The following is a 17,744-nucleotide window of genomic DNA, read 5'->3' on the forward strand; positions in this document are numbered from 1 at the left end:
TGGAGCGGTACCTATTTATCTACTTGCACTTTGACATGCTTTCAAACTGCTAGGTGGGCAGGAGCAGGGACCGAGCAACGGGAGCTCACCCCATTGCAGGGATTCGAACTGCCAACCTTCTGATCGGTAAGTCCTAGGCTCTGTGGTTTAACCCACAGCGCACGTCACTGTAAAAGCATTTAAAATATTTGTCTTTTGAAGAAAAGGTCACCAAGTATCCGGTGGCCCTTTCAAAGCTAATGAAAGTATTGTGTCTGGAGCTTTTGGAGGGGCAGGACCAGGAAAGCTTCTGCCACCATTATCCTTCCAATCGGGATTCAGGCCTCATCATACGACAGAAACTGCCCTGGTTGTGCTGCTTGATTATCTCTGATGGGCTAGAGTCTGAGGGGGAAGCTCTTTCCTGGTTCTCCTGGATCTCTCAGCGGCTTTGGAGACCCTTGACCATGGTATCCTTCTGGACCCTGTAGGGGAGCTGGGGGCACTGCTATGCAGTGGTTCCCCTCCTTCCTCCTGGGCCATTTCCAGAAAGTGGTGTTGGGGGATGAGTGTTCTGACACCTGGGTGCTCACTTGTGGGGTGCCTCAGGGCTTTGTCCTCTCCCCCATGCTTTTTAATATCTATATGGTGCCACTGGGGGAGATCATCAGGAGTTTTTGGCTGGTGTTCACAAGCATGTGGATGATACCCAGCTCTTCCTATCTTTTAAACTGGAACCAGGGAGGGTAATGAATGCCCTGTGTTGGTGCCTGTAGGTGGTTTGAGGATGGATGGCGTCTTAAAGATTGAGGTTGAATCCTGACAAGACAGAAGCACTGTCCCTGGGGGAAAGGTGGCAGGCAGACCCTACCAGTCTGCAGACTGTCTCACTAAAGTGGTGCATGCTCTGGTTATCTCCTGCTTGGACCACTGCCATGCGCTCTACATGGTGCTACTTTTGAAGGTGACCCAAAAACTGCAACTAATCCAGAATGTGGCAGCTGGACTAGTAACTGGGAGCAGCCGCCAAGACCACATTTAATTGGTCCTAAAGGATCTTCCCTGGCTTCCAGTGTGTTTCCAAGCACAATTCACACTGTTGGTGCTGACCTTTAAGTGTCATGGCTGCATTTTTCAGAAAAAGAAAAGTGTTGATCTAATGTATACAGATCATTCTTGGTCTGTTGGTTCAAGAAGGTTCTAGTGGTTTTACTCTGTGTGATTCAAAGTGGTGTTTTCTCCAGCTGGAACATTTTAGCTGACAAGGGAGTTTCCTTTCTTCTGAGAGCAGGTGGTGGGATCAGTTGTTATGAGGTTATGCTGAAACCTTCCTTGTTTCTGGGAACCAGAAGAAGCTGGTTTAAACTGGGGTGAGCCAGGCTTGGTATCCGGTCCCAAGGTGACTCTGACATGGATTTTTTTATAAATCGCAGTATTGAAAGGCGCCTGGTCCCGCTTCCTAATCTGCAATTCTCTACTCTGCTTGTCTTGTTTCTTACTTGAGTGCTGTTTTGAATGTAAGTTAAGTTTTTGCTATCTTTTGCCTTCAGTGCTAAATTCTCTGCAGAATGAATATTTTGCTGCCTCTGAGTGTTTTTTCCTACTCTGCTAACTATATGTTGGACTTGGAGATCATTATGGAGGAGCAAGATCTGTGACCTAAAGCCCTAAACAGCCTTGGCGCTGTAGCCCTCAAGGAGCGTCTCCACCCCCATCCTTCACTCTGAACACTGAGGTCCTCCTCTGAGGGTCTTCTGCTGGTTCCCTCCCTGCGAGAAGTGAGGTTACAGGGAACCAGGCAGAGGGCCTTCTGGGTGGTGGCACCCACCCTGTGGAACGCCCTCCCTTCAGAGGTCAAGGAAATGAACAACTATCTGACATTTAGAAGATAGCAGAAGGTAGACCTGTATCTGGAGGTTTTTAATGTTTGATGTTTTAATATCTTTTATGTGTACTGGAAGCTGCCCAGAGTGGCTGTGGAAACCCAACCACATGGACAGGATATAAATACTGCAATCATTCTTATTACATTGTGATTTTTTGTAGTTATTTTGGAATTCGTACTGCAATATCAGCTCAAGAAATGTTAAGGGTGGAGAAAATCACAGGGTTGTCGTAAACGATAATCCCACCCACAAACTCTCATTTGCATACAGTCTGTAAATTTGGGAAGGTCGCACAGCTCACCTGTGCTAATACTGGCAGTCTTTGGCCTGCACAGGCAAACCCGGTGTGTAGAGCCTCCAGCCACAGGCACTGTCTATCATGAAAATGGGTCCTTTGACTGGGAAGATTCATGCAATCACTATCATTGGATGCTGATGGGTTTTATCTCACCTTGTCAGTCACTCTGACACTGCCTACAAAGAATAAGACGAACAGAAATGCTTTTGAGGTGCAACTTCTGTATCAATCCTGAGAGCTATTCCATGGACTCTGCACCCCTGTTTCTGATGACAGGTGTACATTATCCTCATCCTGAATGAACCAGGCAGTGGAAAATACACTTAAAGATGGAAGCCTGAGAGAAAGGAAAAGGTTTCTGGCTGCTTCCTGGGCTGGATGGAGAAACAAAGGAGGCCCCTTCAGAGATTCCCCGTGGGCACCACGATGGAGAGTCTCCTCACGGACTGGTCTTCCTGTATCTCTCTCCCCCCCCCCACGCCAATGCTGCCCTTTCCTGCCCCAGGGATGTTCCCCCCGACTTCCTCGACCCCCTCCCTCTTTCCCTGATTCTCCCCTGCACCCAGAGGCCGCCTTGGCGGGGCTCACCCCTCGCCCTGCGCGCCCAATCTCTCCATTCAGAGGACACCCCCCGCCCAACACGTGCCACACGGGGGTCTCTATCCAGGCGTCCCTCGCGCCGGTTAACCCATTCATGGCCCGCCTTTCTCCGTGCAGATCTCACATCGCCCCAGGGATGCCTGTGCGGGGGAAAGGGGGCAAGGAGGCCTTCGTGGGGACCCCTTGGGTGGGGGCCCCATGTCCGCCACTGCCAAGGCGCCTAAGCAAAGCCCCCTTCGCAGCACGCGTGCAGGGATCCAGCCCATGCCTATGGGGCCCGCGAAAGGCGCTTTGGGGAGCTGGCGGGGGTCTCTGGGTCCTTCTCTCTCCTCCCCCGCGACTTCTTTACCTCTTTGTCCTCGCTCCCGATTCTCCTTTCCTTTCCTGCAACATCCACGGGGGGGGGGGTCCCTGCCGCCCCTCCTCTCCTTTCCGAAAGCGCGCGCCCCTAGAGCTACGGCGCAAATCAGCAATCCGGCGCTGAAGAGCCACTTACCGGAGAAGCAGGCAGTTTGGGAGGAGGGTTCATCCCCCCCCCTATTCCGGGAACAGAGGTCGGGTGGCGAGGAGGAGGAGCAACATATTGGGGAGGGGATTTGGGGTTGTGGGGGCGGGGTGAGAGGAGGATGTGCGGGGAGGGGAGGGAAAGAATTGAGACGGGACGGGGAGTAAGGTTATTCCCCTCCTGTTTTCCTCCTGTAGATCAGGAGAGCGGGGGAGGGGCTGATCCTGGCAATCCAAATACAAATTGGGGTCCCCCACCCCACAATGTTTACAGCATGGATGCAGGGATCTAGGCCACGCCGACGGGACGCATGAAAGGCGCTTTGGGGAGCTGGCGCGGCGTCCCTACCTGGGTCCTTTTCTGTCCCGTCCCCCCCCCGCGACCCCTTTACCTCTTTCTCCTCGCTCCAGATTCTCGTTTCGTTTCCTGCAACATCCACGGGGGGGGGCGGTGTCGCCTGCTGCCCCTCCTCCCCTTTCCGAAAGCGCGCGCCCCTAGAGCTACGGCGCAGAGCAGCAATCCGGAGAGGAAGCTCCACTTCTGGGAGAAGCAGTCGGGGTGGGAGGGGGGCTCTCCTCCCCTATTCCCGGAACAGAGGTCGGATGGCGAGGAGGAGGAGCAACATATTGGGGAGGGGATACCGGGTTGTCGGGGTGGGGTGAGGGAAGGATTTGCCGGGAGGGGAGGAACAGGGGGGAAGGAGAGGAAGGTTTCCCTCATCCCCTCTTCCATCTGCGGATCAGGAGAGCGGGGGAGGGGCTGATCCCGCAATCCAATTAGAAAGTGGGTCCCCCCCCCAATGTTTACATTGTAAAATCCTTCCCTCGCCCACCCCACGCCACTAGCCGTGCGTCCGTGCTTTAGGTATTGGTGCTCTTCAAACCAGGAAGGGGACAGTTATACGACTCCCCAAAAACCCCAAGACCCCACCACAGCCTCGGACTAAGGCCAGGACAATGACCATTTGCACATGCGCTTTCCATGCACAACAGCAAAGAGGCTCAGAGAAGCAGCCTATACAATTGTAGCAAGAAGCGGATACCATGAATCGGGCTGTTTCCTCCGACTCTCCAATACTGTATAGAAAACTGTAGAAACGTCAAATAATCGCCAAGTCAACAGTTTGACGGATTTCCTGGGTTCCAACGCTTAATGACTCCTCTGGAATTGGGGGATCCTATTCATAATCCATAATCCCTTAGGAGGCAGGAGGCGATCAAGGGCAGCACATGCCCCAGGCAGAAATCCATCGGGATGGTGGATTGAATCCTGATGCATTTAAAGCGTTTAAAGCAAAGCAGCTAGTAAGCCTGATCTTTATTGATCTGTTGCAACAGGGTCCTCACTCACCACACGCAGGAGGGAGGTGGAACCCAGAACAATGGCACACAAGGCCTTATATAGACATTTTAAATGCCCTGCCCTGGAGCTCCAGACCACCCCTCCATACATCATACATACATCACAGAAGGGGTGTAACCTAAGACCACCCCCCCAGATACATCATACACACATCACAGAAAGGGCGGTCTACAGCAGAAATCTGAGTGGTTTGTTTACCTCCTGTCTGCCAGGTTACCTGTTTAATGGGCACTTGATTGGATTGCCTGGGGAGCCTGGCCAGTCTTTTGTGATGATGAATATTTAGTTCCTGTGCCAGGTCACAGCCTCACACCCGATTCATATCTTAAATGTGCCCTTAAGGCAGGATTTGTGAAGGAAAAGACAATGGGGAGGCTCCTCCCATCTCTGCCTCTCTTTTAAACTGGAACCAGTGAAGGCAGTGAATTCCCTGTGTGTCTTTCTGGGGGTGGTTGGAGGATGGATGGCAGCTAAGGGATTGAGGTTGAATCCAGACAAAGGAGGCAGGTGTGGGGGACTCCGGGTTCCTGATGGCGTAACAGTGCCCCTAAAGGACCAGGTCATCACCTTTGAGTATAGGTGTCAGTGGCCCTATTCCTCCAGCAGCAGCGATTGTGGGGCTTCCTCGCCCGCTTCCATTCATCTCCGTCATTCCCAAAGGGCAATTCTTCTTTAGCCATTGTGGGGGCAGACGGGCTGGATGCTGAAGCGGCTTCCCTTGGAGTAGGCTTTGCTTCCCTTTCTGCTGACCTCAGTCTCTTGGATTGTGGCCAGCTTTCCTCTTCCATTTTCCTGAATGCTGAGCTGTGTTGGATGTGTAGGGAAGCGAAATTCACCCCAGAACTTTTCCGCACGCTTCCCTCCGCAGCACAGAAGGATGGGGGGAGGGAGGAACACGTACTAATAAACGAACACTCCTGTGAATGGAGAGAAGCATAAAGTGGAGTCCCCTATAGATCAGTATTGGGACATGTGGCTTTTCAACTTGTTCATAAATGATCTAGAGTTAGGAGTGAGCAGGGAGGGGGCAAAATTTGCTGGTGGCAGTAAATTGTCCAGGAGTGTTCAAACAAAGAGAGATTGCAAGGGGCACCTAAAAGAGCTCTCCAAACGGGGTGATTGGGCTGAAAATACAGTTGATTGTCAAGGAGATTAAAGCGATGCATTTTGGGGGGCAGGGAAACACCCTCTTAATATCATGTGCAGGATCATGGGGTCTGAACTGGGTTTCTCTGTGTGGGGGAGAGGGGAGCTGGTCGCAGCGGGAGGGGGGGTCTCCGTAGATGCTTCAGCAGCCGGCCTCCTTTGGGTCTCCCGGCCCCTCCTCTCCTGAACTGCTCTCTGCCCCAGCCTCTTCCTGCTCACCAAACCGTTTCCTCCTCAGCTTGCAACACCTCCCCTCCCGGTCTGCTCCCCTTTCTCCCTCTATCTGCTCATTGCCATCCCACAACCAGCCCCCAGGCTCTGAGCCTTCTTCCCTTGGGGGTTCCCCAGCTGGTGCCTCCCCCTCCCCACACCCAGCCAGTCCATGACAGCAAAAGCAACCATAGCAGTAAAATCAGTATGATAGTAATTATGCACTCTGGTAGGAATACTCCCTAGCAGCAAGATTGAATAATAACTTCTGGGAATATGGAAAAGTACTATCTTCACCAAACTCCATAATAAGCAGGAGCTCTGGGGTTCCCCTATGTGGTTCATGATTGAAGATGGGCCCCCCAGGAGACTTCCCTGGTACCTGCAGCCCCGCCTTCCCCATCCTACAAATAGGCTTGGGGGGAAATCTCCCATTCAATTTCAGTATTTCAAGTTTTTTTCAGAATGTGCAGGGAGCAGGGATGAAGTTCTGTTGAATAAGTAGTGTTTTGAAATCATGCAGTGGTGGGGTGACAGAGTTTGGTACATGCCATCTTGCATGCTTGAGTAGACCAACTCCAGGGCATGAGGCACGTAGCAGCAGGGTAGGGGCCACGTGTAGAGCAATTCCCATGCTGAGGTCAAAAACACACACAGAGGCAGCAGGACCTCTTCAGTAATACTTTACTGAGCATTCAAAGCATACAGTTCTCACTGGGTCCCCAGTGATGCACAAAACTTAGCTCCTGAGAGCAAATCCAGTTCCAGCAGTAAAATCATACAGCACACAGGATGTCTAAGTCAGGCACACACACCGGCAGAAGGGAGCAAGGGAGGAAAGAGGCTGGAAGGACACAGGGCAATGGATGTGTGTGTGTCGCTTCTTGTAGTCTTGGAGGGAAGTCAGCAACTCAGCATCTGCAGGGACGTCACGAAGAAAAGCTTTCTGCCGCTGCTTGCAGGCACATCCCAGAAATACACACTGTGATTCACGGTGTATTGCCATATCAGTAGTTCTTCAAATGTTATCACAATGTGGTCTAGAAACCGGTATTGGACCAGATATCAATATATCGCCCAGCCCTAATCCTCACTCACCACCAGCAAACCAGATTCATCCTATCTCTCAAAAGGTACTTTACCTGTTAGATTATACTCACATTGTTTGACATTGCCTTCAAAATTTCATTGCTGTTCAGTTTTACATATATACACAAGCACATCAAATACACATCATGTGTTTAAGACTGATTTCCTGATGAGTTAATTGCTGTGAAGAAAGAGTGGACACTGAAAGGAAAATGTCCCGTTCTCCATACTTCTAAATGGGTTCTCCCATGTGAAAGTACCTGGATGTTCCTTAAACACTCCATTGTAAATAAAGCACTTTTTGCAATCTTTTCATTTACACTGCTTCTCCTCTTAGAGTTTGTTGATGGTTTGTAGGGTTTCAACTCATAAGGTTCTTCCTGTGCATGAGTCTGTTGATTTAGAACTTCCACTAGGACTGAACCTGTATCTACTTTCCTGATATTTATAAGGTTTTTCTTTTGTGTGAGTTTATTGACAGAAATCAAGGGTTCCGCTCTGAGTGCAGCTCCTTCCACAGTCCATACATTTAAACAGTTTCTCCCGTGTGTCTGCTGATGTTTTCTAAGGTGTCGATTCTGCCTGAAGCTCTTCTGCACTCCATGCATTTATATGGTTTCTCCCCTGTGTGAGTCCGTTGATGCATATTGAGGTGTCCACTATTACTGAAGCTCTTTCCACACTCCATACATTTATATGGTTTATCCCCGTGTGAATCCACTGGTGTAATTTAAAATCTCCATTCTGACTGAAGCACTTTCCGCACTCCAGGCATTCAAATTGTTTCTCCCCTGTGTGAGTCTGTTGATGCATATTGAGGTGTCCACTCTTACTGAAGCTCTTTCCACACTCCATACATTTATATGGTTTCTCCCCTGTGTGAATCCGCTTGTGTAATTTAAGGTCTCCATTCTGACTGAAGCACTTTCCGCACTCCAGGCATTCAAATGGCTTTTCCCCTGTGTGAGTCCGTTGATGTATATTGAGGTTTCCATTCTGACTGAAGCTCTTTCCACACTCCATGCATTTAAATGGTTTATCCCCAGTGTGAGTCCGTTGATGTATATTGAGGTGTCCACTATGACTGAAGCTCTTTCCACACTCCATGCATTTAAATGGTTTCTCCCCTGTGTGAGTCTGTTGATGTATTCTAAGGTTTCCATTTAAACTGAAGCTCTTTCCACACTCCATACATTTATATGGTTTCTCCCCTGTATGAGTCCGTTGATGTGTTCTAAGGTATCCATTATCACTAAAGCTCCTTCCACACTCCATACATTTATATGGTTTCTCCCCTGTGTGAGTGCGTTGATGTATATTGAGGTTTCCACTCTGACTGAAGCTCTTTCCACACTCCATGCATTTAAATGGTTTCTCTCCTGTGTGAGTCCGCTGATGTGTTCTAAGGTTTCCATTATCACTAAAGCTGTTTCCACACTCCATACATTTATATGGTTTCTCCCCTGTGTGAGTCCGTTGATGTATATTGAGGTGTCCACTCTGACTGAAGCTCTTTCCACACTCCATGCATTTAAATGGTTTCTCTCCTGTGTGAGTCCGTTGATGTGTTCTAAGGCTTCCATTATCACTAAAGCTGTTTCCACACTCCATACATTTATATGGTTTCTCCCCTGTATGAGTCCGTTGATGTAGTCTAAGGTTTCCATTTAAACTGAAGCTCTTTCCACACTCCATACATTTATATGGTTTCTCCCCTGTATGAGTCCGTTGATGTGTTCTAAGGTATCCATTCTGACTGAAGCTCTTTCCGCATTCCATGCATTCAAATGGTTTCTCCCCGGTGTGAGTCCGTTGATGTATATTGAGGTGTCCACTCTGACTGAAGCTCTTTCCACACTCCATGCATTTAAAGGGTTTCTCTCCTGTGTGAGTCCGCTGATGTGTTCTAAGGGTTCCATTATCACTAAAGCTCTTTCCACAGTCCATACATTTAAGTGGTTTTCCTCCTGTGTGAGTCAGTTGATGCCTATTGAGTTGGCAACTCGTACTGAAGCTCTTTCCACACTCCATACATTTATATGGTTTCTCCCCTGTGTGAATCCGCTGGTGTAATTTAAGGTCTCCATTCTGACTGAAGCTCTTTCCGCATTCCGTGCATTCAAATGGTTTCTCCCCTGTGTGAGTCCGTTGATGTATATTGAGGTGTCCACTCTGACTGAAGCTCTTTCCACACTCCATGCATTTAAATGGTTTCTCTCCTGTGTGAGTCCGCTGATGTTTTCTAAGGTTTGCATTAAAACTGAAGCTCTTTCCACACTCCATACATTTAAATGGTTTTTCCCCTGTGTGAGTCTGTTGATGTATATTGAGTTGTCCTCTCTGACTGAAGCTTTTTCCATATTCCATACATTTAAATGGCTTCTCCCCTGTGTGAGTCCACTGATGTAAACTTAAGTGTCCATTCTGACTGAAGCTCTTTCCACAATCCAAGAATTGGAATCCTTTCTTGTCCATGTGAGTCCACTGATGTGTTCTAAGCTTTTCACTATCGGTGAAACTTTTCTCACTCTCCATACCTTTAAATGGTTTCTCCCCTTCTTGATATCGCTGATGTGAGCTATGTGTGCTCATTCAGTGAAGCATATTCCACATTTCACACATTTTAACGTCTATACCTAATGAAATAAAGTGCCCCATCCCTCAGAATTCTGAATGTCTTCTCCATCACCTTCTTCCAAGTGGGAGGAAAGGAAATCCTGTTTGGGTTTCAAGGAAGAGAAGAAAGGGGAAGAGAACACAGTAAGCACCATTAGCACCTTCTCCTATTTCAACATCTCCTACATTCCCCTGCCTCCTACCCATGTTCCCAGTTTTGAGGAAACGAAGATGCAATGACACCAAATGATAGTAATGCATAAGCAACCTTTCATAATCCTTAGTCATCGTTAATATGGCAGCATGAACTTGGAATACAGCCTTTTCAAATCAATTGTTTCCTCAAAGGAAAGGCAGCTGCTCTTTGTCTATGATAAGACTGTCTCTTTCTCTGGTTCATCGTTCCTTTGGACATTTCCCATTCTCTGCATCATAATCCTCCATCCACCCCAGTTTCCACCTCTAGATCTTTATGAATCACCTGCACAATCCCATTGGCCTCAGGAGGTCCATATAAACATTTTGTGAGACTCAGGTCTTCGTCTTTTCCAGGGACTGTGGTCTGGGTCAGTCAGAGAACTAGTGACAAGGCTTGGTGCTTGGCGTCAGCTGAATGGGTGCTCAGGGAAGCTCCTATTCTTGGAAATGGACCTCAGTCTACATGCCTCACATTGCATGGAGAGAGCAGGAGAAGCAGAAGGAAAGCAGGTGGCGCATGGGAATCCCAGATGGAAACACCCACCCCCATTGCTCCTTATTATAATGATGTGCTGCCTCATCTTGTGCCCGTCTCCTGACACAAGACTATCCTAATCTGACACTGAAAAAGCTGGATATTAAAGGCAAATGGATAACTGTACTTAGCGGGAACTTCATCCTTGAATATGTGGTATTGATTCATTAACAACCTGAAGTTGTGTTATTTCTTGATATATGAATTTATTCCTGATCTGTCTTAAATATCATAATTATAGGATGTCTTGGGGTGTTAGGGGAGCGGTAGTACCTTTGGTAGGGGTAATTTTTCCACCATTGGTCCCCACCCTGCACTCAGCTCTCACCTGTGGCTTCCAGAAGCTGTCAGCATGCAAAATGGGCCACAATCTCAGGAACGACTTCAACCGGCCGGCTAGACCAGATGAGGATACCTGATGGGTCTCAAATCCTTGGTGGGTTCGGGAATTCTGCTGCAGGTGAAAGCAGACCCTGGTGGATGGAGAGGAGAAGACAAACAGTGAATCCCACAGTCAAAAAGGCAGATTCTGCCCATGCTGTAGAGGAAAGTGAAGGGCAGATGGGATCGTCAACCGGGGAAGTGAGCCCATTGAGAAGGAAAACTTTGGTCCTAAACCTTCACTGCCTTGATGACTTCCAGGGGCGGTGCGAACGGCAATGGCGGTCTCCTTCCAACTGTGAAGGGGAAGCTCCGCAGAAAAGGGTCGTCCGCTACGGCGAAGCGGAGACCCAGGTTGGAAACCCACAGGCAGCGATAGCCTGTGGCTGTGGGACTCAGCGGGCACCATCAGCGCCCCTCGTAACGTTGAAGGGACCTCGTAAGGGGCTCCAGAGCGTGAAAGGGCTGGCGCGGTGCTGTGACTCGATCGCTCTTTCTGTGGAGTGAAGCCGCAAAGCTGCTGTCGGTGAGTGCTGACCTCTTTTCCTGGGACTATTCAGCTTAAAAACAACTTCCCGTGAGTAGGTGAAGTTTACTGAATTTGGGACTAAATTGACTGAAAATTTGGCACTGAAGCGGGAGACGCAACCAGGAAGTCTGTCTCCCGGCTCTGTTTAAAGATTTAAAGCAAGGATGTTAAACTCTCTAATGCCTTTGAAATCGCGACTTTAGAAGGAACTAATCCGAGCATCAACTAAATTGAGGTGTGGAAGAAAATTTGAATTGCACCTTGTTACTTGTGGATTTTACTTTTTTATTGGTGGATATTTCCTTTTTACCTCTTCTTTTGTGGATTTACAAAAAGCACTGAGAAATCCCGGCAATCGGGCTGCCAGACTATTGGAACTGCTAGGCTGTGGGAATTGTTGCATTGAGCTGCTACACTGGACGGTTACATTGAATTGCTACATTGAACTTGCACTTTTTAGAGACACTGTAAGTACTTTAGGATTAACTGCAAAGGTGAAAAGATTTGGAAGATCTTCGGGACTTTGATGCTGTTTGATATTGTTATTAATGTTTAAGGGCTTTTTGGAAAGATTGCAACTTTTCTCCTCTAAGATATACTTAATCTCCCTCTAGAGGACTATTGAAAATCTGCAATCACTGGGTTTTTTTTCCATCTTTGGACTTGTGGATTCCCATGGGAATTACAAACCGCGAGACTGACCTTGACGCATAGACAGAAGTGGGATGAGTGGGAAAACAAGATCAGGCAAAGCCAAAACACAACAAACTACTATAACTTCACAGCTGTGAAGATCATCTGTTCCTATTGTCTCTGTGGCACAAGAGGAAGAGCCAGAGCAAGCCAGGCTGGAAGGAATGGCCACAGGAGGGGACTTTACTTCAGTGTTAGATAAAATCTTTGCAAAATTGGATGGCCTGAGTAAGCAAGTGACTGAACAATCATCTAAGATTGATCAAAACACGGCTAGTGTTAACAACCTGACTCAACAAGTGAGTTTAAATGCTCAAGCTATCGGGAAACTCCTGGAATCTACCACAGAGAATCGTAAAATAGCTGAGGAGGCTAAACAGAAAGCAGAGGCCGTGCAAGAGGAAATAAAACCCATGCGTAAACAGATTGGTGAACACCAGGCATATCTGTCTATGGTAGAGCTAAAAAGTAAGGAAAATAACTTGAGATTGAGGTCAGTTCCAGAACTTGAAAAGGGAGATTTAATCGAATTTTTGACGAAAGAATTTGCAAAATTTTGGCCTTTGGAAGAAGATAAAGATTTAAAAATTGTAAGTGCATTCAGACTTGGAAAGGGAGGGACGAAGGCTAAGTCCAGAGACTGCCTGATCTCCCTCAGGAATAAGGCAGAAAGAGATAAGATATTGAGTGCACATTTTCAAAAGACCCTTGAAATTCAGGATCTTAAAGTGGAAATCTACAAGGACATCCCGAAATACTTATTGGAACTTAGATCTAACTACGGAGACTTGGTGAAACTACTGAGAAGTAACGGAATCATTTTTAGATGGGAGTTCCCCCAGGGACTATCCTTTACGTTTAGGGGGAAGAAAGTTAAAATCAAAACAGCTGAAGACAAGGAAAATTTTTTGAGTAACTACGGAGAAGACCTTCAGAAAGGGATTGAAGGTGAAGCAAGAGCCTTAGAACTTGGACCATTAGGTTCTGTACCTACACCTTTGGGTTCTGTTGAGCCTGAGAAAGTGATACCACCGCCAAAGGGAGAATAGAACTACTCCAACATGTCTCTGCAACTATTAAGCTGGAATATTCATGGCTTTAACTCCCCGGAGAAAAGAAGATATTTCACTTATTAAAAAAGGAGCAATTAGACTTAATTTGTCTACAAGAAACGCACGTGATTAGGCTTCATAGGAAAGTTTTAATTAATAAGAGACTGGATCAAGAATTTATCTCATCAGATAGAGTCAAGAAGAGAGGAGTTGTTATTTATGCAAAAGAAAGCCTATCACCAAAATTTCTCTTCAAAGATGAACAAGGAAGAATCCTGGCAATTGAAATTCAAATACAAGGAGAAATTTTTTTGATTTTGGGAATTTATGCACCAAATGAGGGGAAGTTGGAATTTTACAAGGTTGCATGAGACATTGCTGGACTATATGGACTACAACAACATCATTATGATGGGTGACATGAATGGGGTGGTATCCACGAATATGGATAAAGCGCAAAGTCAAAGCATAACAAAAGAGGGCAGGCTACCAAAACCCTTTTTTGAACTAACTGACAATATGGACTTGATTGACATCTGGAGAATAAAGAACCCCCTAGGAAGAGAAGGGACATTCTTCTCTGAAGCCAAAATGACATGGACAAGAATCAACTAAATATGGATAACTAGAGGACTGGCACCTAAGACTAGAAAGGTGGAAATCTGCCCAAAAACCTGCTCCGACCATAATGCAGTAAAGATGGAAATGAGATTAACCTCAACTGGTTCCTTCAGATGGAAGATGAATGACACCTTATTAAGAGACCAAGAGATTGTTAAGAAGGCCCAAAAAAACTTACGGGACTATTTCGAACTAAATTTGAAAACTACAGTGGAAAAAAGAATAATCTGGGATGCAAGCAAAGCGGTCATGAGGGGGTTTCTGATACAGCAGAATGCAATAAAAAAGAGAACCCAAAATGAGAAAAAAGAAAGAATTTTGGAAAAAATAAAAGAATGAGAGAAAAAATTAAGATCGAAACCAAAGTCACAGGAGATTTTGAGAGAAATTAAATTATATCAAGCACAATATATGAAATTGATAAATCAGGAAGTCAAATGGAAAATTAAACAAATGAGACAAAAGACTTTTGAATCGGCTAATAAGTGTGGGAAACTGCTGGCATGGCAGTTGAAAAAAAAGACAGAAGCTGAATACGGTTACTAATCTTGAGGTTGAAGGGAGAAACATTCAGAATCCTGTGGAGATTAGAAAATGCTTCCAGAGATATTTTAAACAACTTTATACTCAGGGGCCGCAGAAAGAGACTGATATAGACCAATTTTTAAGAACAAATGGATTACAAGAACTATCTAAAGAAAATAAGACAATATTGAATCTTAAGATAACGGAACAGGAGATTGAAGGTGCCATTCAGAACATGCAATTGGGCAAATCTCCAGGGCCGGACGGGTTAACCTCCAAATATTATAAGACTTTGAAAGACTATCTAATTCAACCATTAAAGGAGGTGTGTAACGAGATTATGGATGGGAAGAAGGCACCGGAGTCGTGGAAAGAAGCTTTCATCACCCTTATACCAAAATCGGAAGCTGAAAAGACACAACTTAAGAACTACCGTCCCATTTCCCTTTTAAATGTGGATTACAAAATTTTTGCAGATATTTTAGCTAGCAGATTAAAAAGAGTGTTAAATGAAGTGATACACAAAGATCAGGCAGGCTTTCTCCCAGGCAGACATCTGTCTGATAATACAAGGAACATTATTGATATTCTGGAGCTATTACAAACGAACATCAATACAAGAGCAGTTTTGATTTTTATTGATGTGGAGAAGGCCTTTGACAACATCTCTTGGAATTTTATGAAGAAAAATCTTAAGGGAATGGGAGTGGGACGGGGGTTTGAAAATGGTATAGATGCAATCTATTCAGAACAAAAGGCAAAATTGATAGTTAATAATGTGGTGTCAGAAGAGTTTAAAATTGAAAAAGGTACACGACAGGGTTGCCCTATCTCTCCATTGCTATTCATTTCGGTCCTGGAGGTGCTCTTGAACATGATTAGGAGGGACCGGTTGATTAAAGGAATTCAGGTCGGAGCTAAACAATATAAACTAAAGGCTTTCGCAGATGACTTGGTTTTGACATTACAGGAGCCGGAATCTAGTACGAAAAGAGTTTTAGAACTGATTCAATAATTTGGTCAGGTGGCAGGATTTAAATTAAATAAGCAGAAAACTAAGGTTTTGGAGAAAAATTTGACAACAATGGAAAAAGAAAGGTTTCAGAAGGAGACAGATTTAAATGTGGTGAAGAAAGTGCAATACCTAGGGATAAATATGACGGCCAAAAATTTGAATCTATTTAAAGATAATTACGAGAAATGTTGGTCAGGGGTTAAAAAAGATTTAGAAATTTGGTCAAAATTGAAGCTTTCCTTGTTGGGTCGAATTGCTGCTATAAAGATGAATGTATTGCCAAAAATGTTATTTTTGTTTCAAACTCTGCAGATTGTTGACAGGATGAACTGTTTCGGGGGGGGGCAGAGGGACATTTCTAAATTTGTCTGGCAGGGCAAAAAGCCCAGAATAAAATTTAAAATACTGACTGATGCTAAAGAAAGAGGGGGGTTTGCTCTGCCAGGCATGAAGTTGTACTATGAATCAGCAGCATTTTGCTGGCTGAAAGATTGGCTACTTCTTGAGAACACTGACATTTTGGATTTGGAAGGGTTTAATAATGCGTTTGGGTGGCATGCATATTTGTGGTACGACAAGGTTAAAGCTCATAAAACATTCAAGAACCATATTGTCAGGAAAGCAGTGTTTAATGTCTGGATAAAATATAAAGATCTACTAGAAAACAAGACCCCAAGGTGGTTGTCACCTATGGAAGCTAAGGCTCTGAAAAAACTCACTATGGAGGCCAAATGGCCGAAATATTGGGAGATAGTAGAACAAGATGGAGACATATTGAGATTGCAGAGTTTTGAGAAATTAAAAGATAAAGTGCGAGACTGGCTACATTACTATCAAATTAGAGAAGTTTTTAATATGGACAAGAAAGTAGGCTTCAGGTGGAAAAATCGAAACTAGAAACAGAACTGTTAGAACCTAAAACTAAGGTACTTTCGAGAATGTATAACTTGCTGTTAAAATGGAACACTCAGGATGAAACGGTCAAATCAGCTATGATTAAATGGGCGCAAGACATTGGTCATAATATCATGTTTGCTGACTGGGAGCGGTTATGGACCACGGGTGTGAAGTTTACGGCATGTAATGCCTTAAAAAAAAATATTATGAAAATGATATATAGGTGGTACATGACCCCAGTCAAGCTTGCAAAAGTATATCATTTGTCTGATAATAAATGTTGGAAATGTAAGGAAACTGAGGGAACATTCTTTCACCTTTGGTGGACGTGCCCAAAGGTTAAGGCCTTCTGGGAAATGATCTATAATGAACTAAAAAAGGTATTTAAATATACCTTCCTTAAGAAACCAGAGGCCTTCCTTTTGGGCATTGTCGGCCAAATGGTGTTAAAGAAGGACAGAACTTTCTTTATGTATGCGACAATAGCAGCAAGAATACTCATCGCAAAGTACTGGAAGACACAAGATTTACCCACTCTGGAAGAATGGCAGATGCAGGTGATAGACTACATGGAATTGGCAGAAATGACTGGCAGAATCCGAGACCTGGGAGAAGAGTTAGTGGAAGAGGACTGGAAGAAGTTTAAAGACTACTTGCAAAAACATTGTAAAATGTTGGAATGTTAAAATGTTAAAATGTTGGAATGCTAAAATGATGCAAGATATAAAGACAATGTGGCATCAGTGACATAGGTAAAAGGAGTATGTAACAAATGTTTCAAAAGACAAGGGTGAAAAAACTAGATTACATTGTGTCAAATGTAAACAAAAGGATATAAAGGGAAGAATTGGCGACACAATGGGTTAAAATCCATAATATAGATCAAGATTTGAAAGAGGGTAAGATATTTGCTGAACATGGTTGTGTAAAAAGGAACACAAAAAAGGGAGATGTAAGGAAGTCAGGAAGAAGGGTTATGAAAACAACAAGTAAAAAATTGGATTTTTATGTCTTTTTTGTGTTTCTTTTCTTTTTCTTTATTTCCTATCTTTTTATGTTTTTTACTGTATTTTTTTGTTTTGTTTGAGTGTGATGATGATGTTTCTTTTTAGGTTTGATTGGAAAGTTTGTTTTACTGTTTAAAATTTCAATAAATATCTTTTTTAAAAAAATAAAAAATAAACCTTCACTGCCTCTTGAGTTATCATCAGGAGAAGTAAAAGCTGTGGAGGAAAACCTACACAAATCCAGAGTGGACTCTCTAAGAGGGTTGGATGGTGCCCTGCACACCTCCTTCCAGCCACTACTGCAGCCAAGCTGATGCCTAACGTACTGCTCTGCTTTCCTTGGGACCATATAAGCCAGGCTGAGAAAGGGGTCTTGCTGTCTAGGCAGCCCAGGACCCCCAAACACACTGTCCAGGCTCACAGTGCTGCTAACACAGCAGTTTCAGGCCAAGAAATGAGCTCAGACCTATGTATCAAAGTCTCTCCAATGTGAAACAAGGAAAACAGAAGCGCTATTTACATCATATGTCACTGTAAAGGTATTCAAAATATTTGTCTTTTGAAGAAAAGACCACCAATTATCCAATGGCCCCTTCAAAG

At 45.1% G+C, this 17,744-nt stretch overlaps 2 protein-coding genes and 1 long non-coding RNA gene across 10 annotated transcripts in view; 1 reads left to right on the top strand and 2 right to left on the bottom strand.

The window, feature by feature from the left end:
• Positions 1-17,744, bottom strand: part of LOC309541245 (uncharacterized protein) — a 328,128-nt gene that overhangs the window by 5,364 nt on the left and 305,020 nt on the right. For 2 of the 8 annotated variants that reach the window (XM_082238875.1, XM_082238870.1), the window contains exon 1: positions 3,113-3,611. The exons of 4 other annotated variants lie outside the window; for them this stretch is intronic. The gene's annotated coding sequence lies outside the window, so the exon portion shown is untranslated. Of the gene's footprint in view, positions 1-2,166; positions 2,340-3,112; positions 3,612-3,659; positions 4,084-17,744 lie in introns of those variants that run through there. 2 more of the 8 variants (XM_082238871.1, XM_082238873.1) reach the window with 2 other exon arrangements.
• Positions 7,545-8,093, top strand: LOC309541496. Its single transcript, XR_014223753.1, has 2 exons — positions 7,545-7,644; positions 7,847-8,093. It is a non-coding gene; the product is annotated as an uncharacterized lncRNA (long non-coding RNA).
• LOC309541268 (uncharacterized protein) overlaps positions 7,640-17,744 on the bottom strand; it is a gene marked incomplete at its 3' end in the record, with an annotated part of 47,922 nt that continues 37,817 nt past the window's right edge. Inside the window, exon 2 of the mRNA XM_082238923.1 lies at positions 7,640-9,792. Coding sequence (XP_082095049.1) covers positions 7,640-9,667 — 2,028 coding nt within the window. The 5' untranslated portion in view covers positions 9,668-9,792. The remainder of the gene's footprint in view (positions 9,793-17,744) is intronic.

This window comes from Podarcis vaucheri (assembly GCF_965113315.1).
Source record: "Podarcis vaucheri genome assembly, chromosome: 10".
Taxonomy (NCBI): domain Eukaryota; kingdom Metazoa; phylum Chordata; class Lepidosauria; order Squamata; family Lacertidae; genus Podarcis; species Podarcis vaucheri.